At 39.6% G+C, this 26709-nt stretch overlaps 1 protein-coding gene and 1 long non-coding RNA gene across 2 annotated transcripts in view; one reads left to right on the forward strand and one right to left on the reverse strand.

Annotated features, from left to right (window-relative positions):
• The first annotated feature begins 426 nt into the window (after positions 1 to 426).
• LOC131363753 (uncharacterized) overlaps positions 427 to 26709 on the forward strand; it is a 53918-nt gene continuing 27635 nt past the window's right edge. The window contains exons 1-2 of the long non-coding RNA XR_009206372.1: positions 427 to 503; positions 10302 to 10426. This is a non-coding gene — a long non-coding RNA (uncharacterized LOC131363753). The remainder of the gene's footprint in view (positions 504 to 10301; positions 10427 to 26709) is intronic.
• On the reverse strand, positions 14659 to 18377 carry tob1b (transducer of ERBB2, 1b). Its single transcript, XM_058406596.1, has 2 exons — positions 18101 to 18377; positions 14659 to 16951 (listed from the first exon to the last, which is right to left on the reverse strand). The coding sequence occupies exon 2, from the start codon at positions 16766 to 16768 to the stop codon at positions 15788 to 15790; it is 981 nt and encodes a 326-aa protein (XP_058262579.1). The 5' UTR covers positions 16769 to 16951; positions 18101 to 18377; the 3' UTR covers positions 14659 to 15787.

Genomic DNA, 26709 nt, shown 5'->3' on the forward strand with positions numbered 1-26709 from the left:
AAAAATTAAAAAAAACTTTAAGTTTGGAGAGTGTTGTATGTAAATTAAGATATTTATAATTCAACTCTAGGGCATTACACATTTATTTTTCCTTTTAATATTTCAGTATTTCATTCCATTCAAATGTGACAATCACATAAGGAAAACCGAACCAGAATCATTTTGTTTTCCTTATTCTCATAATATCCTTAATAAACACATGCAGTGACAAGCCAATCTTCTTTTTTTTCCCCTTCCACATCCTCATGATCGAGCAGATTCCATTTTGTCTCACTTTTGCTACTACACACAAACAAGTACTCACACGAGCACACAAGGGCCATGGGTGTTTTTGTAGGAAAGGGTCGCTGAAGGCATGCCAGGTCCCTGGGTAATAGCTGTCTTTATAAATAGTCAGTGATGTGTTTGTGATGTAGCTCTTTCCATGTTTGGCCCCGTGGAGAAGTGGCTGTGGTTGAACACAGGAGTATACAAGCTGAAGGCGCAGCAAATCAGAGATACAGGTAACAAATGTACTTCAGAAATCTCTTCTACACATACTCTCAATAACCAAATTATTAGGAACCCCAATCTAAAACTGTATAACAGAGATGCTTTTCTGTTCTAAAGAGATTATTATGATTATTTCCTCTTCATTCAGTTCCATTAACCTTTCACCTCTCTCATTAATAAGAGAAGCATTAATTAATACTGAGTAAAGGGAAGGGTTTGTTATGTCTTTTTCCCCCTACAAAATCCAGAGATCTGTGAAAATCCCAGCAGATCTGCACTTTTATTCAGTTTCAACGATCAAAAAATTCACTGTGATCCTTTTTTTCCCTCGAACTGATGTTTGATCTTACTATTAACTGGTGCTCTTGACCCATACCTACAGGCATTTATACACTGAGCTGCTGCCTCATGATCGGCTTATCCCATAATTGTAAGCATGAACAGGTGTTCCTAATAAATTGGTCAGTGAGTGTAAGCTTAATACATGTCGTAAAGTCTGCTGTGCTGCTGTGGCAGTAAGACCCTGCATTAGTTACTAATAATAGGATGCATTCGAATACAGATGACCTCTTTACAGCAAGTAAGCAATTATTAATCATGTTTTAATATCAATCATAACACATTTAAAAGGTCATTAACGTAAAGCGGTCGCTCCGCCATCATGTCTACAACGCTGAGCATCATGAAGCGTGTATCACACTGCATTTGCACATTAAATGAAGTCCGTATCGGTTTTAGACACAGCTGCCTGAGGCACAAGTTACAGGATGATGTAGAGGACGTAGAGCATCTGCACTGAACTTGCTTTTTATATTTCTGTTTAGCCAAACAAAAAAATAAAAAACAAATCAAATGATCCGTCAGTGTATAAAGTGGAGGCAGTAAAATTGCTTTGTAATATATACAGTTTCCAGAGAAACGGGACTATTTGAGGCAAAACTCATTCATCTGCTGTGCATGCAAAGTACTTCTGAAGCTGGTGAAGGATTTTTCGATCGTCATACTGTCCTGTAGTTACCGTAGTAGCTTATTTATATCTATCTATCTATCTCTCGTGCACTCATCTCTTAACTTGGAAGTACAGTATTTCCATGCAGGTACAGATCTGGTTCCTGACTCATGCAGTATCCTTCATGTGAGACTCCAGCAGAAGGAACATAAGGCCACGATGGTCAGCACAGAAGAGAGCACACTGAGGGTATGAGAGAAATAGAGGGGAGGTGGGGGGGGGGGGGTAAATATATCTTAAAATAATCTGGGCCAAGATGTAGGGCTCTTATCCTAGATCTGAGAAACAGAATTGTCTCATTATCTTCTTCTGTCTCCTCTAAGCGCTCAGACACCACCACCTTCCATCATCATACACACTTTCACGTTTATGACAAATCCTTTTAGGGGGCACTTACACCGTGATAGCATTACCAATAATATTATAGGTCTTTAAAGTGTAGTGCTTCTTGTTAGATATTGATACAGCTGTGCTTTTCAAGCTCTTGGCATTTTCTGGTTTGGAGGGTTTCCTGTGTGGACCGAGCACTTACATGTATTGTTTAAGACACAATGACTGTGGTTTATTATTATTCAGGATCAGAAAACAAATCATTGGTTTATAGTTTCTATCGTCCATTTCAAACTCAGGCACTCCTCACTCACCGTCATTAAGTATTAATGCTTATAGTTAAAATGAGAAACATGGAACACTAAGGAGAACCGTGTGTACTAGGCTTTAATCCAGGTCTGCGCTTCTACTACTCATTTCAGTTCCCGACCTCTCAAGTGAGACTGCAGTTACAGTTAATGCCCTGTTTTTATTCGACACTGCACCGCTCCTGTTACCCGAAAGAAGTCCACTGTTCTGTTTAGTATGCTGTCTTGGCTAAGCTCAGCCTCTCACAGGGAAAACAAGCTGGGGTTAGTGGAACATCTCTTTATTACACAGCAACCTGGTTTAATTAATCACAGTGCTGTGAACATTACTGCTGAAATTAAGTCTTGCACTGATAGACTGAGAGAGAAAAGAAACAGACGGGAAGTAGATGAGAGGCTGAGAAGATTGTAAACTGAAGAGGGAGCAAGAAAAAAAAAGGGGAAAAATATTCATTTTTGTTTGCTATGCCTCAATACAAATAAGATATAATGGGTTGTACAAAGCATAGAATATTATACTGGGACAAGTAAATGACTTAAAAGCCCCACTTCCATTCCTCCCTTGAGGAAACACACACACACACACGCACACACACACACACACACCAGAACACGTTGTTCACATAACTAAAAGATATTCTTTTATAGATATTTCACTACAAGTCCTGCATATTATGAGGGTAGAACAACATGCCAATCTGTTGGTACTATTTAATATTTAAAAAGCAATTTACTACAGCGATTGAGTTGTAGATATATAGTCATATAGTCATGTGAAAGAGCAAAGAATGCATAACAGAGGTAAATAAGTGACCATCTGATACATGGACCATATTTCAGCAATATATTCATAGCTACATATTATTTAATATATGACCTAGAGTCAACCACAAAAGTATTGGTACCCTTCATGAAAAGGTGCTATATATACTACGAGGCCATTTGACCATCCAATGGTATATGGGTTTTTCCAACATATTTGTATAGAAGCCAAAAACATGAAAATGGCCTGGTGCAAAAAGTTAGTTCCATGAAGACACAGTGTCAAAATGCTGGAGAGGAAGAACTGAGAGTCCCGCACAGAGCCCTGACCTCAACCCCACTAAACACCTTTGGGATGAACTGGGACAGTGACTGAATACCTCACCCAACATCAGTGCCTGATCTCACTAATGATCTTGTGGTTGAATGATCACAAATCCCCACAATCATGCACCGAAATCTAATGGAAAGCCTTCCCAGAAGAATGGAGGATATTATAAGAGGGAATGTTCAGAAGGCACATGTAGGTCATGGGTAGGTGTCCACATACTTTTGCTCTGTCTGTATATGAGGTTGGGATGCCAAAAGTCACCAGAACAGACTACTGCCATCAGGAAATGTTTCATCACAGGACGAACATAACGTCATGATTAACTGTATTTGAAATGAGTTAATATTTAGTGCAGCTTCACCTGAGTGGATTGAGTCTCTTCCTGTAATGTCTAACAAGGTTCGAAAACACAACAGAGGTCCTGGATAGTCCACGACAAAAAAATATATATTTCTTTGTATTCTTAGGTTTGTTCATGTGGACTGCTGCTGCTTCAAAGTCATACCACAGTTTTATTTTAAAAGAAGGTTCAAACCTAGGGACTGATATAGTCATTGTAAATTATAGACTTTTTTTGAAACCACTTCTGTGTTGATTTGAATGTGTGTTTTGGGCCATTTTCTTATTCATTTCCTAACCTCCAGGAAGATGCATATAGGTTTTGGACTAAAATATCCTGGTCCAGCTTGTTCACAAGAACGCCTAGCCTTCCAGCTCCAAATCAAACCCAAAGCATCAGTGAATGATCATCATACTTTGCAGTGTGTATCAGTTGTTTACTGTGGCATTCAGTCCCTTTTTGATTAAACATGCCAGTGGTATTCACCGTCATAGAAAATCCATTTTGGTCATCTGATTCTTATTGGTTTTTTTTTTTTACACAAGCTGCACATTGTGATTTTTATGCTTTCAATTAGGGTTTTATTTGTGTGATCCTTCCAAACAGCTTGTTGTTATAGAGTCTGATTGTTTTCTTTTCATTATGGCCCTGATTGTGTTTATCTGTTTATATATATTAAGTCAATTAGCTTGTGCGTTCCCATTCCCTTTGAAGGGTGCCAATACTTGAGTTGACTTCGGGGAAATATTCCGTATGTGGTGCTTTGTTCTCGGATTAATCAGCCTGCGAAACAGCTTTATGGGTGAGAGAGCAGTTGCTCTGGGACCTTTTCAGGTGCTCAGAGTACTTCAGGGTATACAGGGTTGAGTGGAACATTCCGTCTCGCACCACCTCTCTGGTTACTATCAGCGCTGAGGTAAGAAACCGAACTCCTATGGCCACTGTCCACTCCACCCACACATTCCAGAGTACGCTCTGAGCCGGCGTCAGGGTGAGATTTTAATGGTGTTATTATGTTATTATGTTTTCTGGTCTTTTGAGTCCTTCATTATGCATCTGGCTCATTAACGTCTGTCTCCCATGCTCCATCTCCCAGCAAATAATCAGATTATTACACAAACGTCCCACAAACCCATAACAATTAGGCTACTAAAAACATGTAATTTTGTTTTAAATGCATGCAGGATGTGCCCCCTGTTCATAATTAAGAGGCCTGTGTTTCTAAGTTTAATGACTACGTTTAATTGCACTTTCACACTGGAAGGCACAAGTTATTTCAAGCTGATGCGCATCTTTAGAAAACACTCTCCAAAAGCCAGGCTGATGATTGTTTATTGATTCAGTTTGCAGCTGAAAACAGCCCTTCCTCCATTTCTTTCTCTCATTTTCTTTTTTTCTGTCTCTGAGCATCAACCCTTACTGAATAGCCCACTGCCTGCTTCCGATTTGTTTACCTTCGCTGCTTATGTGTAGGGACTGTGCACAATCGTGGACAAGAGAAAGGTCCAATCAAGTGCACATGGTCCCTGTTGGACTTTGTCCTTGCTTTAACTCGACAAGACTTTTGCGTTTGGATTAGTGTGTAGAGAGGAAACTGACGGGGCTGCAGCAAACTTTTTCAGCCAAACACGATGAGTTAAATCTCACAAGATCATACAATTTAATGTCTGTCTTAATGGTAATGGTATTTCACCATACCTCTGGGATTCACAGTGAAACAATCTCATTGGATAAAAGACTAATTTAGACTAGCAATGCATCAGTACATACTCGCAATAAATGCTTTCTGCAAATCCAACACGTTAGATAAGTTTTGTTGCTTTGCATTCTGGGGAAAAAATGAATTTTTTAAAGCTTTTTAAAAATTCACGTACTCCTTCAAGACACAGCAAAGTGACTTAATGGTGTATTTTGTCTGAAGATTCTAACTGACATGCTTATCGACCCTAAAATCTAAAACGCTGATTTAATTATTCGTTAATTATATAGATTTTATAATATTTGCTTTTTTCTCTCTCTAAGAGTAGCGCCTACAGACTCCTGTAAAACTATGTTATAAAATTCCCAAGCCCTTGTCAGACATAATCATCTAACCCATATTTCCACGCTTAATTTATTTATTTTCTTGTCCCGAAGAATGCTAAGGCATCAGTATCTCAGACTGTATTAATTCTGCACAGGGAGTCGGGGATTCAGCACACTGACTTGGGTTTAATCCAGATTACGAATGCATTAACATATACCCATAAAAAAATGCCCTGATCCCAGCTTCCAGTAGCATGTGACGTTAGCGAAGTGCAGCGAACAGACGCCACAAAATGACTGTGGATCTGACACGACATGTTTAAACAGTATCTTTAATAGAGATTTGATTAAGACGTGTGCTCTGAGGGCACAGTGCAGTATTAGCAAGAGGCCATGACTTACAAACACACAGTAATCTCTGAGCATGCAGAGAAACTGTTGCACGAGAGCGCTTCAGTTCTGTGAACATGCTGCCCCGAGGCTCACATGCTTATATACACTGCATTACACTTTATTCGCAAGTCAAGGGGCAATTCCTGGGATCTGCACCCAAGTTGGTGACTAATACTGATCTTCTGTTAAAGATACAGTTAACATTGTAAACATTAAACTCAGCACCAGGAGTGGCAGACTTCTCCAATATAAACAGAGCTAAATGAAATTGTCCATGATTGATTAATACGAAGTAGGCTATTCTTGAATTTCCCCCAATTAAAGGTCTCATCTTATCTCTATTCATTTTGTTATTTGTGTCAGAAATGACTGCACTTGTACTGTATCGATGCATCCTTAGTTTAAACAGATCTTAGTCAAATATTTTGCTTCTGGCTGTAGAGCAGCAAAAACCCCAACGATCCTCTTATCTTCCATTACCGGTTGGATAGCATTCACATATTGACAGTCAGTTCAGAGTACACAGATTATAAAAACGTTTGATTTGTACATTTCACTCCGATCTTTTACCAAGCCGGATACTGAAGACGGTCATCTGGGTTTTGAATGACGTCCAGCTTTTTAGGCTATCCCTCTGCCCGGCTTTCAGATTCACCCTTTCTCACTCCTAGCTTGCGAGGGATTAGATTGAGAATTAGTTTCCGTAATTGGACACGACAATCTTTGGTCAGAGCATTAGGGTGAGACCTTACACATCGTCGCGCACTCAACTCACTGTAACACACCGAGCAGTGAAGGAGGAGATGTCCTGTTAGTTCAGTCCTATGTTTTAGACTGAATTGTAATCCAGTGTTATATTTTTGCACTTAAATTGTAATTAAAAAATTGTGGCTTTATCGAAATCCAAATCATTCATTCACGACTCAGTCGTAGCAATTTACATATTTAAGATATCTTTTGACAGGGTTAATGTACAGAGGCTTGCTTTGTGCGAGATATCCGCATCAGTGTTGACCGTCTTCTAAAAAATGACATCGCAAAATTTTATCAGAGAAATAACAAAACATATCAGATCCCATATCTCAGATAAGATTGGTATTTCTTATCTTAAGCTTTGAAAAGATGTGTTTATCAAACAAACAAAGATCTAAAACGCTCTATATTTAATTATTTGGTCATTTTAGTATTTTTGAAATATTTGCTTCTCTCTCTCTCTCTCTCTCTCTCTTCTGTAAAACTATGTTATAAAATTCCCAGGCCCTTATCAGACCTACGCAGCTACCCAATGTTTCCATGCTTAATTTATTTTCCTGCCCAGAATGCTAAGGCACCTCTCTCTGGCTGTGTGGTTAAGGGAAAGTATCTTAGACTGTAATAATTCCACACAGGAGCTCGGTTTCCAGTACACAAACTTATGTGCAATCCATACGAATAAGCCGCCTCCTTCTGACTGCCTAATCACCAGTCAGACTGTGCACGTATTGTGCAACACTGCAGCGGTGGTGACGGCTGGTGTTCGCTGATCCCGTGATGAAGCCGAGCAGTCGTGACCCAAACAGGAAAAAAAGAGGGTGTTGAATAGTGAAGCTTAGCCTGTAATTCATCCTGCTTGAGTCACTGCCAGGTACTCAGCCAGCTTTCTCACACACCCTGGGACACGGAGCAGTACAGGAAAAACACCCGACCCAAAACACAAGTGTTTCTCATTCCAGCCACGGGGGAGGCAGCCAGCAGAGACACACACACACATGCATATACACACACACACACACACACACACTTACTAAAGGATCTTGTTTTGGGCTCCAGTCGGGAATTTATTCTCCATAACATTCCCAGGCTTTAAAAATTGATCACAAGTATTGCAGTAGTACACACACAATAGGCGAGTAGTTATTACTACTGCAAGTTCACAGGAGTCAAGGAAGAAAATAATCATTGAAATCTTTTAAGCTTTCGGGATTTTTTCTATTGTTTGTGCCTGACTTCGGCTGTAGGTTCTCTGATATGTTCCTTTCTGTCCAAGCAACAGTAAATCACAAAAAAATAAAGGACAGAGCTTATTTTAAACAAACCAAAAAAAAAAATTCAAAATAATTAAATAGCAGATATTACCATCAAACAGCAATCTTTTATTATTTATTTATAATTATTTTATTTTATAGCACCTTGTTAAATGTGTCTCAAAAAGAAAACAACATCTAGCTTATAGCACAGCTGTTATCAGTTTATAATTATAAATTCACTTTATTTAATTCCATACTTCCTTCTGCACATCTGGAGAAGGTTAATATTTGGAGAAAATATTTTTTGTTGTATTTTGTATATATTTAGAAAACAAAGTAAAGTGATTTTAGGACGTAATCATTAAATGACCCTCTCTAGGCCTGGTTTGAGGAAGTTATCTGGCAACAGATATGTCAGAAAGAATGGGTAAAGATTGAGCAAGTAAAGTGGTTTAGAGTTAAAACAGACATGTCAGGAGAGATGTGTGGGAAGTGAGCTACAGGGGGCCAGTACTACAACCGAGAGGATATAAAAGCTATTCAGAGAATACACAAAAGGCTGGAGGCAAAGACAAAGTTTGGACATACACTTTATTAGAGACTATCATAAGAATACATCAAATTCGGGAAGAAAACTTTTCATTCGTTGCTATTCAAATCCAGGACTGTTTTTGTTTCTCGTAGTAATGAAAGAACACACAGTGAAACCTAAAATGTCACATTTTACTATACCTCAATTAATACTGGTTAGAATATAACAATAAGGGACATGTGAAACTTCATAGAACGTAAATGAATGAAATGAGACACATTACTCTTATAATGGTAGTTCATGTATATATATGTATATAAAAAAGATAGATCAATGTTAAATAATTCTAATAATTATAAACCAGCTGGACAGGTCTTCTAAAGAGACTCCGAATGGAAGAAAAGCAAGAAAATGTTTGATTATTCAAAGTCAGAGCATTATGGATGATGATTAGATTTCCGATCTATAAAATGTGTAGGGGGAAAAAAATGCCGCTTCCATGGCAACAAGCTACTTAGAAAGCTTGCGAGATGATAGTCACGTCTGGAGTTCGGTCCGGGAGCTCTGAGATTTTACATGAATTATATACATTTTGTATAAATTATATAAATATAATGGTCATGCATTAAAGAGTCTGTTCTCTTATTGAATAATGTCATTAGGCATAAAGTTATTCTTTTTTTTGTCACATCATTAAATATTATAATACGACACAGTGCTGTTATATTGGCAAACTGAGACATTCCACTTGTTAGGTTTTATGTTTCTGTTCTCTGAATAATGGTATCACTATAGGAGTCCATGTATTAGTTGTGTTTTTTTTAAACAATTTGATTTGGTTCCCCATTTGTTTCCATAATTGTGGATGATGGAAGCACAGAGCATGACTGATGGTGGTCGCTCAAGTGGTTAAGGCTCTGGGTCATTGACCAGAAGATTGGGGGTTCAAGCCCCAGCATTGCCAATTTGCCACTGTTGGGCCCTTAACCCTCTCTACTCCAGGGGTGCTGTATCATGGCTGACCCCAACCTCCAAGGATAGATATATATGTGAAGAAAGAATTTCACTGTAATGTATATGTGACAAATAAAGGCTATTTCTTTTCTAAGATGTTGAACTATTGCTCAGACTGCCACTGCTGGGCCCCTGTGCAAGGCCCTTAACCCTCAAGTGCTCAGCTGTATAAATGAGATAAATGTAAGTCATTCTGATCAGGGCTTCTGTGAAATGCTGTAAATGTATACGTTAATGTAATGGCCTTGAACATTCTACCAGTTTGACGTTCTCTCAATCACTTGCCTCTCTGAGACTAAATGAAGTGTTCTCTGAACCATCTGGAAAGTCTCTCGTAACTGGGGTATTTCTCAGCAAAATTTGTGTTGAGAGTTCTTATATAGCGATATCATGTCTGTAATGTTCTAAGGGCTTTTAATGAGCGTGTATATCTTCCAAATGACTCCCAGATTACTAATGAATTACACCAGTGATAGTGTGTTAGTGTACAGTATGACTGGAGCAGTGTGTTATGATAGAAAACACAAGAAAAACGGCAGACTGCGGTCTGTTCCTGTGACGGATGGCTCACATGGAGAAGATTATTGGATTTTCACTCTGTCTAAACACCCTGTTGTTGTGCAATCAGTAGAAATGAGCAAACATCGTACAGAGGGTTGATTAGGTTGCAATACATTTTTTTGATCAAATTCCAACATATGCCTAGGTATGAATTTTAAATGTGAAACGCATGCACTTTATCTGTGTCGTTTCATTTAGAAAGTGCTGAGCACGTGGAAAATGTCTCCCAGGTGACTCCTCGTGACACTGCTGAGAGAAGATGAAGCTGAAGTAAAGCTTACTGTGAGGAATCTGAAGTATAATTTTGAATGACACAGATACCAGTAAGTGAAATGTTCTCAGAGTTATATGACAAATTGCTTCTTTGTGCAAGGAAAAGGTTTTCGAAAAGGCACGGAGAGATTGAAGCCTCTAATAATCCACAGTGGTACAGAGACATTATAGAGGTGTACTAATAGATTCAGCGACAAGGGTTTGATGTGTTGCTGTATTGTGCAGTGCATTAGTTTTGCTGATGATAATAATCTCATGTGGTTCAGGAATGCAACAGAAAGAAAGAAAGAAAGAAAGAAAGAAAGAAAGAAAGAAAGAAAGAAAGAAAGAAAGAAAGAAAGAAAGAAAGAAAATGAGTTAAATGGCCTAGAGAAATGACCTGTTTAATAAAAAATAGCATTTCAAAGGTAATATAACAAAATGTCAACATAACTCGGAAACGTAATTTGGAAGCTCAGGCATTTTGCACTTTGTATATCGCATAAAATAATTCCAAAATTTTCAAAAGGTAGACTATAAATAAAGACGTAAATAAAGTCTTAAGGCATTTGGTCTGATTCTTCTATTCGTACTCATATCTTTGTTTACTCTATGCATTTCTATAATTTTCTGTATTAACATGAATGATCCAAAACCTAGATACCAAACCAAACATTATCACTAAACGTTTTGAAGTGCTAATAGATTAAACAACAACATATAATGACTACAGTTATGTAAGAACCCTGTGTATTGCGCTGAAGGGTAGAATTTTTTACCATGCTGATGTTCCAGTTGTTGTTTTGTGGTCATGTGAAAGGATAAAAGACAGCACAGTCGTCAGGACATTACTGATAGATCTGAATCTTCAAAGCTATTACCCCAGAGTTTGGCCCTCGTCCTGCTATCATCACCCACGCTGGAGTTGAAATATATATATATATATATATATATATATATATATATATATATATATATATATATATATATATATATATATATTCCTGCTGAGGCTGATAGAGTGGGAAAAGTCATTGATTTTTCCATCTTACCTTGACCTTTACTGAAAGTCATGTAGCACATCAGTGAGCCTTTTAGTTTCATCTATGCTGAATAATTTAGGTTGAGCAGAGTTCCTCTGAGTGCTGCACTGATTTTTCTACCTCTATGGACTCTAATCTGACATTGAAGATGCATAGCCAGTAGTCTGCTTGCTGGAAGCTCTTAGAAACAAGGTGGAAGTCTAAGTCTAATGGTAAAATTTGAACAAAAAAACAAAGTTCTGGAAAGAAAATTCGTCATCAGATGTCTGACGGGGATTCCTCTAATCGGTGAGAAATTCTTTGGTGTTGACACGCAGGGTGTTTCCTTAGAAGAATTCCTAACAGCGAAACACGTGGGTGTTAAAAAATAAACACAGAGCTCCAAAAACAGTTACCGAAGCCCAGAGTAAAAACGTAAGAAGGAAGGAGAGAAAGTATTCTGATTAAACAGGTTAGTTTTATTTTATTGAAATCAACTCAAAAGTTGATGAAGTGAGTCAAGGCTTCAATACATTACACAGACATAGGCTCCAGAAAAACCCCTGCATGGCCAATCTTATCTTGGTTGAACAGAAGTGGCTAGATTAGAAGAGAAATTGTGTTGCAGCTTCCTATTATAAGAGCAGAGGTTTATGGGCAAAGAGCCACAGGGATCCAGCTGAGATTAAATTACACAGGGCCAAGAGCATCAAATACTTCAAGGACCGGGGGTAGAGGAATGGTCTCCGCTGCCACCCATACACTCTGAGCAGGAGGCACGAGAATGGCAAACAAAATCCATCAATACTGCATCTGCTTGTGCTCGAGTCGTCCTCGGTGACAAATTATTCATTGTGCAATGGGTTTTGTTGCAACAGAATCACTCAGCTATTGTGGGCTCTGCCATTGTGTACTGTGTGTGCCAAGAATGACGACGGAGTGAAGGAGAAAAGGGGCCATTTTCACAGAGCTGCAGTTTCGTAAGTCTTCTCCACACCACACCTTCCGCTTTGAGCTCTCTGTAGTGTGGGACGCGTTGAAGTTCCTCGTGATTACATAATTAGTTGTTGGGCTATGAAAAACTTGAAGGTGTTATATTTAGAAGTAACATTGCATTCAACAGTAGAAATTAGAAACCTTCAATAGAGCGTTCTGTAAAAACACAGATAAAGCGTCGTCAGGTGAAAGTCACATGTCCAAGGATAACTCGTCATGTGACTTACAACATCCGACGTCATTACAAAAGGCTAAGCGTAAAGCACATCCACTCGGCTTAAAAATAGTTCCTAACTACGACAAACCTGATTTTCTACGTCTGACCCGCATGCCGAGCATTTTTGGAAGGACAATGAACTGTAATGTTTTGCCACACCTCATTCCTCGGAAAGGTCACTTCAATGAGAATAGCCAAGTGAGAAGTCACCGCCTTCTTAATTTGCATCTAAGCATTTCCTGAACAAGTCTCAACATGTCTAAAAACATGTCTTTTTTTGTCTCATGGACAAGGGTGTTCAATAGTTTGCCTAAAGTGTCGACATCTAGGAGCCAAAGCATCAGACTCTATACTGAATTCATTCTCTTTCGATAATATTTCCATTGATACGTATTATATTTTACAGAAAACAGTAACGAAGACCCCCATCACGTCCATATTAACCGAAGATGGCCTCTGTGCATCTGTTTCGCCCAAACAGAAAACAGATGAGATCCTAATACCCAGGAAATCATTTCAATATACACAGAGGCCCCGGTTTATAAGATACTTGATAGGTTCATAAACTCACTCAGTCTCTGTTTTGTAACTCTGAGTTGCTCTCACAGCTCAACATTGTGTTGGATGATTCATAGCGAAACAGCTTTAGTGTCACTCTCCCTACACCACCTGTGATCGAAACCTGCGTTTTTGCTTTGTCAGATACGCTCATTAGTTATGAGGTGAGACTAAGTGTCTGTTTCATATTCAAAGGATTATAAAAAAGCTAAAAAATACAAATGAATTATACGACACCAGAGACCAGCGTACAGTTTGGTATATGATTGTATTTGTGTTATCAGCTGGCTTTTAAACCACAGTGTTGAAAATAAACAAGGAGGCTTTGTGAACGCTCTAATCTCAGCTCGCACACGAGGGGCTTACACTCAGCTGGGAAAACAAAGCACACATTTCAAGATTAATAGCGAGGTTGAGATGTCCACACTAGTAGCAAGCTCCGACAGAACTACACAACACGATAGAGTCGTACATGTATGGCCAAAAAAGAAATAAAGTCCTCACTTCAATTAGTGATCACTCAATCTGAGTTAAGCTATGAAAAGTTTAATAAATGCGCAACCTGTATTCAGCCCACATGCCTATTAGGTCCATTATCTACATTACATTATAGATTAAATAACAAGGTTTCGGGCCCAAAATAAATCCCACACACAGTTTATAATTACATTTTTTCATTTAGAATCATATAAAAGATGTAAACTGAACAGAATTTAGCCTGCTGCCATTTTCCCTGGTGAAAGTAATTTAACCCAAAAGCATGAAGATATATTATTTGACAGTGGACTGTTGGGAATGCTCCTAACCCCCTAGTGCTAAATGTCCTACACTGATGTAACCCAGAACAAAATAAACACTCATGAGCTCATTGTCATCGTAGCTGCTTCATTAGGATTCAAGGTCCAAACACTATTTACTGGACACAAATCAATAATTAGCAGTAGAAAAATCAATCTGTTGTTTGGGGAACAAAAAAAATCATTGACATTAGGACTGAACTGCATGACTTTTTGTGCCAACACATGTAACTGACTCGGTACCAGAAACGTCCAAGTGACTAATAGGTAATAAACTGGAAGGTGACATTAGTAATAAAATAAAAAATATATATCAGATCAATAGTTCATGCCTTGAATGGACTATTGATTCCTTCCTTGTTGGGAAAACAGAGGATAAAGAAGGTTGGACGTCACAAAACGCAGTCCTGAGCACGGTTTCCTCATACAACTAATCAGCTCACTGGCTAAGGTTCTGCTGGAGGAGGCTGTAAGCTCAAAAGCCAGAACTGGCACAGAGAGACACAGGAGGCCTTTCAGCAAGATCCTTAACCTTTAACTGTACATCTGTACACTTTGACTGGATTCTGCCTCACGAGTCACACTGAATAAACACATCCAAATGAATGAAGATAAAAACCACACACATTCATTTCCATCATGGTGTTTCTTGGAAAATCCCATCCCTCATTAAAAACAATATATAGAACAAATGAATCATAGCAAGAGCAGAGTTTCTGACTAAAGTTGCTTTTATTGAAAAAGGCCAGGGTGCAAATATGAAAAAAATAAAGACAAGCATATATTTTTAAGCATTTTAATACAAACTTAATATAAACTATTTCAGTCCCTCTTCACGTGTAAGACACTGACTCAAAATACTTTGTTATACCGTATTTTATCAAGTATTGCACAATGTAGGTACAAAATTAATATATGATTACATTGTCCTTAATATAGCAAAAATCTTCAACTCTTAACAGAAAATACAACTCTTGTGTTTTGTTTTTTTAAAAAAAGCAAATATTCCTACACTGAATTTCCAACACTAAAGTATAGCCTGTACACAATCTTTCATTTTTTTGATCTATTTTAAAGGTGGATTTCCTCAATAATTTTATTTAAAAAAAAAAAAAATAAAAAAAAAGAACAAAATATTTTTATATTATATATATATATATATATATATATATATATATATATATATATATATATATATATATATATATATATATATATATATATATATATATATATATATATATATATATATATATATAAACAAAGCTGCTGCAGCCATCACAGATCACTGGAGTAGTAAAAAGATATAAATGCAATACCGTGTCATAGAAACAATATATATACTCTGATACTTTACAAACTCTGTACTCAATTAAATTATACAATTAGAAAAAAAGACCAAGTAACCCCAGATATATATTCATTAGTGCCAATTTCTTAAAAATCAGCCAAGTCTTAACCAACTTGAAAATACTGTATCAGGCCAGAACTTGAAGCTTTTTTTTTTTATTATTATTATTTTTTAATATTTTAGAACTTTTTTTTAAAACAGTAAAAAAATTTTGTGCTTTGTTGGCAAAAATAGGAAAAAATGAAAATAATGTGAAAGTAACCAAGCTTGGACACGTACAACAAGCTTTTAGTAGAAACAAACTCAAGGGGGCACAAAGACAACACCCTTGGGCACATGCTCTTTTCTGTGACTAATAGGGTTTTTTTTTTTTTGTTTGTTTGTTTTTTTGCTTCCACTTCCACAGTTCTTTTCATGTCCTTTGTTAGTGTGCGTCATTCTTATCTCCTTCCTTTTGCCAACAATAATTTCATAAATAAATTCTGGATTCATTAGTTAGCCATGACCGGCTGGAATTGCTGGTTAGAATACTGCATGTTGCTTAGGCTGAAGTTTAGACCATCCATGAGAGACTTGTCGTTGAGGCTCCCGTAGGCTGCAAACACGTCGAAGGCATTGTTGTACTGCAGAGGGCTGAGGCTGAGCGGATTCTCGTTGCTGAACATGGTGGTGGAGCTGCCCTGGCTCTGGAGGTTAGGGAAAACGAACTCCTTGGCATTAGGAGAGAGAGCAGAGGCCTTTGGCTGCGGCTGCCCTCCAATCCCAAGACCGTAGAGAGAATGCATGGAATTGGAAATGGCTTTATGCTTCAGTAGGCTGGTCACATTCAGGCCCAGGTTGGTGGGAGATGTGCGGGCCACCTTGCTAGCACCCCCACGGCTGCTGTTCTTCATTTTGGTGGAGCCGAACTTGGTGGCGGCAAAAGTGGCTGTGGTGAAAGTTAAAGGTTGAGTGGAGCGTGGCATGAATGACGGGCTGACAGAAGCAGACTGACCAAACGGTGGTGACGGAGAGCTAGACTCCGAGGAGACACCCACAGGATCGCTGATTGGCATGAAGACCTGAGCATCGGGGTTAAAACTGTTCCTGATCTCCTTGTCCAACTCGGACCCGTTCTCGCCACTGTCGTCCACGTAAAGCACCTTGATGGGTCCCTTCTCCCCGATCTGGTAGGAGACCTCAAAGGGGTCGATCCACACGCTGAGGTCCTGAGGCAAGTTGTTCCGGACATCTTCGATGTCAATCCCACTCTCTTTGGCTGCTTCTTCCACTACCGTATCGACCTTCTCCCCGACGTGTATACACCTGAACCCAGACCCTTTGTATGGCTTGTCAGGGTACCAGTGACCTTCATATTTCTTTTTCAACTGCCGCTCGAGCTCTTCACCGAAGATGTTCACCCGACGACGAGGGAGCTTGTTGTACAGATAGGATATGATGAAGTTGAGTGCTACTTGGATTTCAAGCTGCATAGCTGCTTCACAGTCGCAAGTGCGCGTGCGTGAGTGCGTGCCTTCGAGAGCTGCTCGAGCCGAGCGTTGCAAAAAACCTCCTAGGCAGTAACTGGTCGGTTTGGGCAAAAACAGGAACACTGGCTGCTGCTGCTGCTGCTGCTGCTATCAGATCTCTCGTTCCACAGGGAAGTCTTCTCTATCCTTAGGAAGGGACAAAAGAGACAAATGTTCAACGTTCAATCCAGCTGCGTGTTAAACTCACTTTAAGCATCTAATACAAAGCTTGATAAATGTTTACACAGATCACCAAGAGGATCAGGTCTCGAATGCTAGATACTGGCTGAAGATGAATAAGCAGGCATTTTAACATTCTCTCGGCTTTAGAAAACAACCCAAGTGACAAGGAAATGGCACGTTACAGGCGTTCAGCACACATTATACTGCTAAAACAAACCGCTCCATCGGTGACAGATAGATGGGTCTATATATAGGGCATTTCTTAATGATGCGACACTTGGAGATGACATTGCGCAATAGCTTTAGCGATCGGGTTTCCTCCACATAGCAGCCAGTAACATGGCGAAGTGAAGGGGGGGGGGGGTGTAGCTCCAACAACACACCAAATTAGTCCATTACGCCTTTTTCTTCTAATGGAAATGATGTGTCCGGATCACACAGCCATGCTAACTACAACAAAACACCACGGTTTCTTCTCCATAACCTGCTCTAGCTCTTCCTGCTTTTTGGCTTGAACTAGAACAACATTTCGACTTTGTTCGTTTTTTTCTTTCCCTTCTGCATTTTATTAGTGGGGTTCACGAATCTGTAAGCAAACACTATCCCACTAACTGGATCATCAACTCATCATTAGCGACACCACCACCAGAGTCCAAATCATCGACGATCCTCCAAGCTAAACAGTGACCCTTTATTTTTATTTCTCTTTTCCCCCATATTTCCAGCGTCAGCACTGTGGCTAAAAGGCTTCAGGTCAGGGAGGGGGAAGAAGAAGAAGAAGAAGAAGAAGAAGAAGAAGAAGAAAAACAAACTAGCAGCAAACTAGCCAGCTTGCTGGACATCTAACAAAGCTGTTGGATAATCTCTCCCTGTCCAGCTAGTCAAAAAAACCCACACCTGACCTCCTATATATATATATAAACCCAGGGTGCATGTACATATGGTTGCTACGCATTAGCACAATTAGCTTGTGTCTAGGAGGAGCACTCGGCGGATAACTTGTGTTTTAATCATCCCACAGAAAGAGGCATGCTTTTTAAACCTATTCCTGCTCGCTAACACACTGGAATTAATAAATAAGGGCAGTAAAAAAAAAACAGAGCTGGTACTCACGCGCACAAGCAGGACTCAGGTGTAGAATCCGGATGTAGTTTTCAGTGGCTTCCGCAGTGATCTCTACCTAGATAGAATATATTCTTACTCCAGTTACAGCGTCTTAGTGTTTGTTTGTTTGTTGTTTTTTTTGCTTTTTTGTTTTTTTTTGGGGGGGGTGTTTTTTATCCTCGCCTTTTTGTTCTCTGTTGGGCCAGTTTGCTTCTTGACAAAGCAACCCTGACTCCCCCTTACTGCCCGCGGGAGTTTTTTTACAACTCTGCACTTTAAACCAGTCACCGAGCCGCTTTATAGCAAATCCTCCGCTCTGGCCCTGAGGTGGGCGGATACGCAGGAACACCGAGACCACGCCCCCGAAGGCGAGAAGCGATTGGACTTTTTTTGGCCTGCGTCATCGCCGTGCCTTAAAGCGTTCATTGGCTGTTGGGAGGCGTGTCAGGAAAAAAAAATCGCCATGGAGAACCCATATTGTTAGGTGACCAATCAGCGACAAGTACATTAGAGCAGTCGTCCCCTAGTTATGTATTAACATTGTTTTTTTGTTTTCCTTATGCCTACACAGGGGGACCTCGATACAGCGAGTAACTATGGCTTATTTTCACCATGAACAAAAAAACAAAGCGCCTGTCATATGCGTTTTTTACGACATGAATCGATATTTCAGCAGCATATAATCGGTGATTATTTTCATTTTTAAAACATGATGGAATATATATATATATATATATATATACATACAATAATTCGTGTTTTTGTAGCTGATATTAAGCCTGCTTGTGCCCTTGAGTGTTGTGTCTGGGTGGGTGGGGGCGATCAAGACTCTTAACCATTGGTTCGCTGGCTTGCTGACGTCACCCTGGCCACGCCTTGTTTTCAGAGGGGAAACCATGGCTACGTCCCAACCCGCATACTACCGTGCTAATTAGTATGCCACAGAAGTACTGAACCTATAGGAAGCATTTATTTTTATTCGTTTATAAAAACACCCTGTCCTCTGAGAATCCAGACTAGTTACTACTAAATCTTGTAAGGATTTTCCCCCCTGTGTTCATTTGTAGTTTTTATCTCCCAAAATATTAGGAACTTTTTTTCCTTTGTAAAAGTAAATAAATAAATGTATACAATACATACATACGTCAATAAAACACACACACACACACACACACACACTTACTAAAGATCTTGTTTTGGGCTCCAGTTGGGAATTTATTCTCCATAACCCAAATAAATAAATGCATACAATACATACATATGTCAATAAAACCCACACACACACACACATGCAAACACACACACACATTTTTATTTCATGATTGTTCCCATTCTGCTTTTTGTCTTTGTCCTAATGTTTAATTACAACATTTCCACCCTGATCAGGTCATCGATTTCAGACTGAACATAATCATTTATACTAGAACTATTATATAACCTCTGTGAAACCTCTAAAAAGTCTCAATCAATCTACATGCACACAAATCCCTGTTGGAAATGTGTATAAAGACTGATATAGACTAAATAACTAAAAGGAAGAAACTCCTTCCTTCTGTAGTCTCCCCCTTGACTTGAGTGTTGTAATATAACAGGGCCGTAATCCAAGTAGGCCTTTGAACCCAGCAGTGGAGGAGGTTATAAATGTTCACAGTGCAGAGAAGAAGGATCCAGCTGCCTGTCTGCTTTATTTATTAGCAGCCTCTCTGCGTACAAGTGGCTGCTGACAAAGTAAGCTAGTGACCTGATCCGTTTGCAACCTGTGTTTGGAACGTAAAGCACAGGCTGATTTATGACGGCGGTCAGGTTCTAGGGCCTTATCCCCAATGTACAGTGTGTAAACAGATTCTTAACAATATATCATATTTTAATCAACGCTATTTTACCCGTGGATGATGCCAAAATGACTTCCATCCAGAACAAGTTGGCAGGATTTAGAATACAGCATAGCAACCACAAACCCGAGACAACTTAATCCATAACAAATGTTTGCTCCGCCCCTTGCTGACACGCACCTGATCATGTCAGCACTGCGTTACACCCTTGCATTTCTTACAAGGCCACACCTGTCTTATCGTAAAAGTGTAAAATTAGCCAGAGAATTCTTTAGGTGTATTGCATAGATGCTGAAGAGTTTCTCATTAATCTCTCATCTCCGTTGTTCTTTTGAACCCGAGCAGGACAAGGAGAAAGGGGAGGAGAATCTCTAAAATGTTTGCGGTAAATATCAGTCGTGGTGGGCAGAAACAACAGGTAGAGAAAGGTGAGATAGCTTCCAGATTGGGCCACTACAGGGGTGTGAGTGTCTTTAGTAGCAGGAGCCCAGAAGACACTGCATAAGCATTTCCAGCATGACACTGACTCATACAGTGGAGTTTTGCCAACACAGATGGAACATGAAATTTAAAGGTGCCGGCACGGTGTTACAAAACACAGCAAAACTGCACCAGAAACTCGTTTGTTGTCACTGGTATGATTAGTATTCTGTTATTTCCTATGCAGATCACAAGCTGCAATCTGTTCAGTTGGGAGAGCAAAAATTGAAACTGCTTCGTTTTAAGATCCGACACAAACATGTTGGAATAGCTCGCAGTTGAAATATTGCAGCTTGATGAAGCCACTGGCATTGTTTCATGTACTGAGTTCAAAGCACTGATGCCAGTGAAGTCACTTCTCAGTCATCTCAGAAAAAAAATATCACATGGGAGAAATTGGATGGAACGAATCCAGAAAAGGATCAGATTTTATAACGTACAGTGTTGCAGTAAAGTAGAAAAACAACTTAGTTAAAAAAGAAATATGTGATTTATTACAAGTTCCAAACAGGCTTTCCCTAGGGCTGATCTTAACTAATTAACATCATTAAAGGCAGGCATTGCTTCAGTTATAGGCCTCATCTAGATGCCTGAAATGTAATTAGTGCAAAACAAATGCAAAACTAGATGCACAATTTTTCTTTTTCTCATCACCTTATCCATTACCAAGCTACACCAGTAGTCCTATTACATGAACCTATAGTGTATGAGGATTCAGTCATTTATTAAAGGAAAGAGACAATCACAGGATCACCACTGACCAGATAGTGTTTGGTTAGTGGATTATTGTTAGCACAGCAGTGACCCTGACATAGTAGTGGCATGATGATGTGTTTCATTGGCGCACACTCGATTAATATGTGGTAAGTGATGATCTTATTATTAGTGGATCACTTTCCACTGATTTTCACGGTGGCCGAGAAGTGCAAAACACAATAACAAATCAGCAAACGCAACAACAAATCCAAAAACTCATTGACAATTCAGACAAACCAGAAAAGGTAGGTACAGTTTGAGAATGGAATTCTTACCGCTGATTGGACGAGACATCTGTCACTCAAGATACACAGGAAGTCCAGCAGGCTGCAGCAATAGAAAGTTGATTATTGTGTGTATGAAAGCAGCTCTGCTCTTATAGTGCTCTCTATATCCTTTAACCTGGAATAGTTTTGTCTTCGAAACATACCTGCATTCTTTAGGGATGTTTTTAGACTTCGCAAATCTAATCTTTCTGCCATGCAACACAATCAGCATATCCAAAACCACAGCCTGTGAATGCCTCTTCCTCAAAGTAACGTTGAATGAATTCCATTTTCTTATAAATATAAATATATGTGTTTGTCATTTTCTTTAAATGATTTAAAGTTGCACTATTGAAAAAAAATGCTTTAAAGTGAAGGCAGAACTCCGCACATGTACAAGAAATAAAGTTAGATACACAGTTTCCTACTTCTTGTATATCTTGAGTGACAGAGGTCTCGTCCAATCAGCGGTAAGAGTTCCATTCACAGACAATACCTACCTTTTCCGGTTTGTCTGAATTGTCCTTGTGTTTGGGGATTGGTCTTGTGTTTGGGGATTTGTTATTTTGTTTTCGGTTTTGTTATCTTGATTTGCACTTCTCAGCCGCTGTAGATTTTAAGCTCATGGTTGAAGATTTTAGATATGTGACACACAGAAACAAAATGGCTTCAGTGTGTAATTGTATAAGAAGAAGCCTTTATTTGTTACATATACACCTCACAGGGAAATTTATTCTTCACATATCCCATTTTTAGAAGCTGGGGTCAGAGCACAGGGGCAGCCGTGATACATCCCCCCTGGAGCAGTAAGAGACAAGGGCCGTGCACAAGGGCCCAATAATGGCAGTGCTAAGGCTTGAAGCCCAACCTTCTGATCAACAACCCAGAGCCTTAACCACTTGTATAGCCACCACAGTGTATATCCAGTATGTACAGTAGGTTTTACCTGATAAACTGTCAATGTGTTTCAGCAGATGTCCCATGCCACCAGGGAGGGAGACACTCTTCTGACTCATTGAAACCTACAGTAAGAGGAGAGCTTCATTACAGCTCTTCATCTGATTTTATGAACAAAAAAAGAGTCAAATTTGCTTCTGGTTATCTAGTTTCATATAGTCATTAGTGTCCTACAATAATTTCCACTTTGCTTTAACAAAAAAACTTCATAGGATCTGCCCTCCATGACCGATCTTCATAGTTAAAGCATAACCTCAGCACCAGTTAGGAGAATATTTGCTGGCCGTATGCAAATTCAGTCTATGTGGGCCTCTTTAGGTTCTCTTAAAAATGCAAACGTTTGAGCCGAGTCCCCTCCGCCTTGAGGTCCAGAGAAATCACTTCCACTATTCCCCCATTTGTGTGATGTCCCAGGTCCCAGTTGACTCTGTCTGTCCCTTAAGGAAATGACCTTTAAAATGCAGACTCTTTGTGGTTTTCCACTTCATTTCCTGCCCTTGACATACCCAGTTTGATCAAATGTACTTATGACAGTAGAGTCTGTTGGAAATCCAGTTTATCCAGTGTATTCTTTTTAGCTACAGTGTCATTAGCGAAAGAAGTATGATGGCTATGTGTGTAATTGTGTCAATGTATTATGTAGCTATGACATTTCCAGCCTTTAAGGCACTACAGTACGTGTAGGTATTTTTAGTCGTTTGAGGACACCATCATGACTCATGAAATGACTAAGTGGAACATATCATTAATCTTTCTAAAAATGACAGACACATACAACACACACATACTGTATATTACAGCTTACTAGAAAACGTGTACATGTTTTTCGTGATTGCTTGACTCTCACTGTAAGACGTGGACATTATCTTGTGAACTTAGTGGTCAGTGAATCTATTACAATATACTGTTTGTTATTTTGTCAGCCATGGCATGGAAATTTGGACTGCTAGGTTTAGACGTTTGGGAGAAAGAATGTTCCAGATGCTCCAGTTTCTTCCTAGTTAACTTTCTTTAAATTTTCATCTCTCTCTCTCTCTCTCTCTCTCTCTCTCTCTTCTCCCTATATTTAACAACAGGGGCTTGGCTTTCTAGCAAAAACCAGAAGCCACCCAGCCCATGTTCTCAAAGTTCTCCACACTTTTAACAGTTCCACAAACACTCTTCATGCCACTTAGTTGAGGGTGTAGTCTGTACTCGCAAATGTTTAGTGTGGGTTTGCTCGAGGATCTTCAGCTTCACCGTAATAGCGTGTTCTTATGTTTCTAAAGCTATAAAGCTCTTGTGTAGGCATACCGAGTCACCAGGGGAAACGTGCTGTCTTACCAAGAGTCTATTAACGTGTCCATTTAATGTGTGAAGCTGACAGGATCATTTCATTACGCACACCGTTTCAAAGCAAGTTCCATAACATCGCATGGCGCAAGAAGTGGCAACATGGCCATTAAGTTTGGAGTGCACTCAAGTGTTTACAGCTTCAGCAATGCCATCAAGACCTCTTTAGACGTGAGCCCGGCGTATCCATGGCAACTATCGATGGTAAAGATAATCTTAGTCCTCTCCACAGTGCAACAGAAAGGAAAGCCTGGTCAATTGAATGCTCACCAACGCTGCATAAATTAATCTGATTTGTTCTGCACAGAGGGCAGAAGAAAAGGACAGAAACAAAAGAAGGAGATGAGAAGTGTTTGCTGCCTGGAGATGAGTCACTGTGTTTTGCTTGTCACCTGGAGATAAAGTACAAAACAGATGGAATACGACTATGATTTCAAACACAGATGCATTGTTTATTGAACAGGGAGAAAGAATGTGCGGTGTGAAACACTCTCTCTCTCTCTCTCTCTCTCTCTCTCTCTCTCTCTCTCTCTCTCTCTCTCTCACTCACACACACACACACGCACACAAAGACTCACACCCCTACAGTACACATGCGATAATGCACACGCAGTGAGAAGAGAGGCCGAGCTAAATTTCGCTGACAGATGATTCTAGAAAACGTAAGAGGAAGCTGATAGGCAGAGCAAGTGAGTAAAAAGCACGAAAAAAAAAAGAACAGTACTGCTGTAATGGAGAGGACTTCAGGTCCTGATTCAGCACCTTAATCTTCACTCTCTGGGGATTCGATTGGAGAGAGGACTTCGCTGTATGATTTTATGCTTTTATTCCTAACACGACAAAAAAGGAGGATAATAACAGTGTTAATGTAACTACTGGTTAGAAAATTAATGTGGTTCTTTATGTGCATTATCATTAAGAGTTCCAGAAATGCTGTATGCTCCACTCCCTTTTAAAAAGCGTGAAACCGTTCTGCTTCTGCCCCATAAACCATACACATTAAAACTGCATCAGTAACCCAAGCTGCTAATTAAGAAACCCGGCATAGTTGGATAAAAGTCTCCAATTAGGCACAAAAAGCCTCTAGAACTGGTCTTCACAGAAGTATGAGGTAAATGAAGAGGAATTTTAGTGACCTTTTGCTAAAATCATTTATTACTTAAGGCAGACATGAGCAAATACACACAAGGCATGTACACACAAGATTAATGTAGTCATTTCTCTCCGAGAAGGTCAAACAGGTAGTGCTTGTTTTAATATATAAATGACCTGTTCGGAAGCTGTAACCTGATATAATTCAAATATGAGACGCACATTAGATAATTAGCATGCATGAGGGTTTCCTTCAATCCGGAAGTATTAAACGGAGCCAGTTTAAGTTAATAATCTGAGCGTTCGTTTTGTTTCTTTTGTGCTGCGCACATCCTAAAACAAAAAAACACAGCAAAGTCCAAGGTTTAGAGCCTTGTCCTGCTTGTGTATTCATTCCAGCTTTGTTATTAACATGTTTTCCTCTCTGTGCGCAATTTGTCATCCATGAGCAAGCACATAACCCAGGTAAGAGATCAGTTTGGTCAGCCTGCTCCCGGTCAGCAGAGTCCACGGCAGACAGAGGTCACAGCAGGAGGTCATGTCCGGGTTTGGCATCCTGCAACACACACTGCTCAGTTAATCATAGTGCACACCTTCAGCATGTTTTGAACTCAGTCGTGCACACAATCATAAACAAGCGCCGTACACAAGCTCCTTTATGGAATGATGTCTCGTTGCATTTCTGAGCTGCGCCTTGCATGTTTTCTCTCGATTACTGAATGCCTTTTCAGGTTGAACGTAGCTGACGTGTTTTTCAGATTTTCTCACAGTATCGTCTCTGATGCACCTGTGGCAGTTTATTCTTTTTTTTATATATTCTGTCCTTTTTACTCCAAGCATGATGATGATGAGTAATAAATGGTGTGTGTGAGTGTGTGTGTGTGTGTGTGTTGTGCACGTGAATACAGGAGGCAGGAAAACTAATCACCCAGCCTCGGCACTGAGGAAAATGTCAATGTCATTTTGAGATTTATGAAGCATGGAAGGCTGCTCCGGGAGAACAATGTCCTCTCGGCTTCATCTGCACATTCAATTAGCCCCTCTTTTGTCCCAACTCGCCCTTATAAAACTGTTATTTCTGTTCCACAGGGACAGAAGGGCAACATGCGAGTCGGACCGGTCCGACCCATACACTGGCCTAACAGGTTGTGGAATTTCAGTGTCATTCTCAGGCCTATAGTCATTGTTTTGTGTTTTCGTCAGATAGTCATGCGTCAGCTGTATGATGTCGTCTTTCAGCCGGCTCGTGTCTGCTGAACTTTTCAACCTCACATGCAATCGGTGATGCAGTTCTTTTATATGCATCATGGTATTTCATACATTCTAATTCGCATGGATCCCTTGTGAGCTAAAGCTGTTCCTCCTTTATCTAAGGACTCAGGAGTGCTATGAGCTCAAAGAGCTGATCTGTGTTTGGTGGTCCCTCTGTAAATCAAGACTGACTAAGAATGTCACGGCGACTTGCTGACTGTTCCCACGTCAACGTGAAAAGCCGTTTATCACTGATGAGCCAGACTGTAGTGGGAAGTCAAAAAAAGCTTCCTTCCTTCATATTCACACTTTTCTCATAGCAACGCTCTGCTACGGGTCAGCTGAAACGAAACACAACCCTTAGAAACCCATCATTCTTTTATTATTCAGTCTACAAATGTGTCATTTTAGCTTTTAATATTTAATGTCACTTCAAAGGAAACAAGTCCTTTATCCTCATTTCTTCTGGCTGGACATCAGCCGCAACACGTGTAGGCCTACTTATGTTTTTGTGTAACTCTTATTTTCAGTATTTGAGCAGCTCCATGCAGCCATCTGTTTTGAGTGAAGTTGTAGAGCTGAACAGTGCAACACTCTGTATAAATATTTCATAGAGAAGACAGAGAAGGCGAAGTCTTCAGAGAGCCAAGGC

Source organism: Hemibagrus wyckioides, linkage group LG13 (genome assembly GCF_019097595.1).
Source record: "Hemibagrus wyckioides isolate EC202008001 linkage group LG13, SWU_Hwy_1.0, whole genome shotgun sequence".
NCBI lineage: Eukaryota > Metazoa > Chordata > Actinopteri > Siluriformes > Bagridae > Hemibagrus > Hemibagrus wyckioides.

Coding starts and splice junctions, on each gene's coding strand:
- tob1b (XM_058406596.1), bottom strand. CDS start 16,768: ATGCAGCTTGAAATCCAAGTAGCACTCAACTTCATCATATCCTATCTG.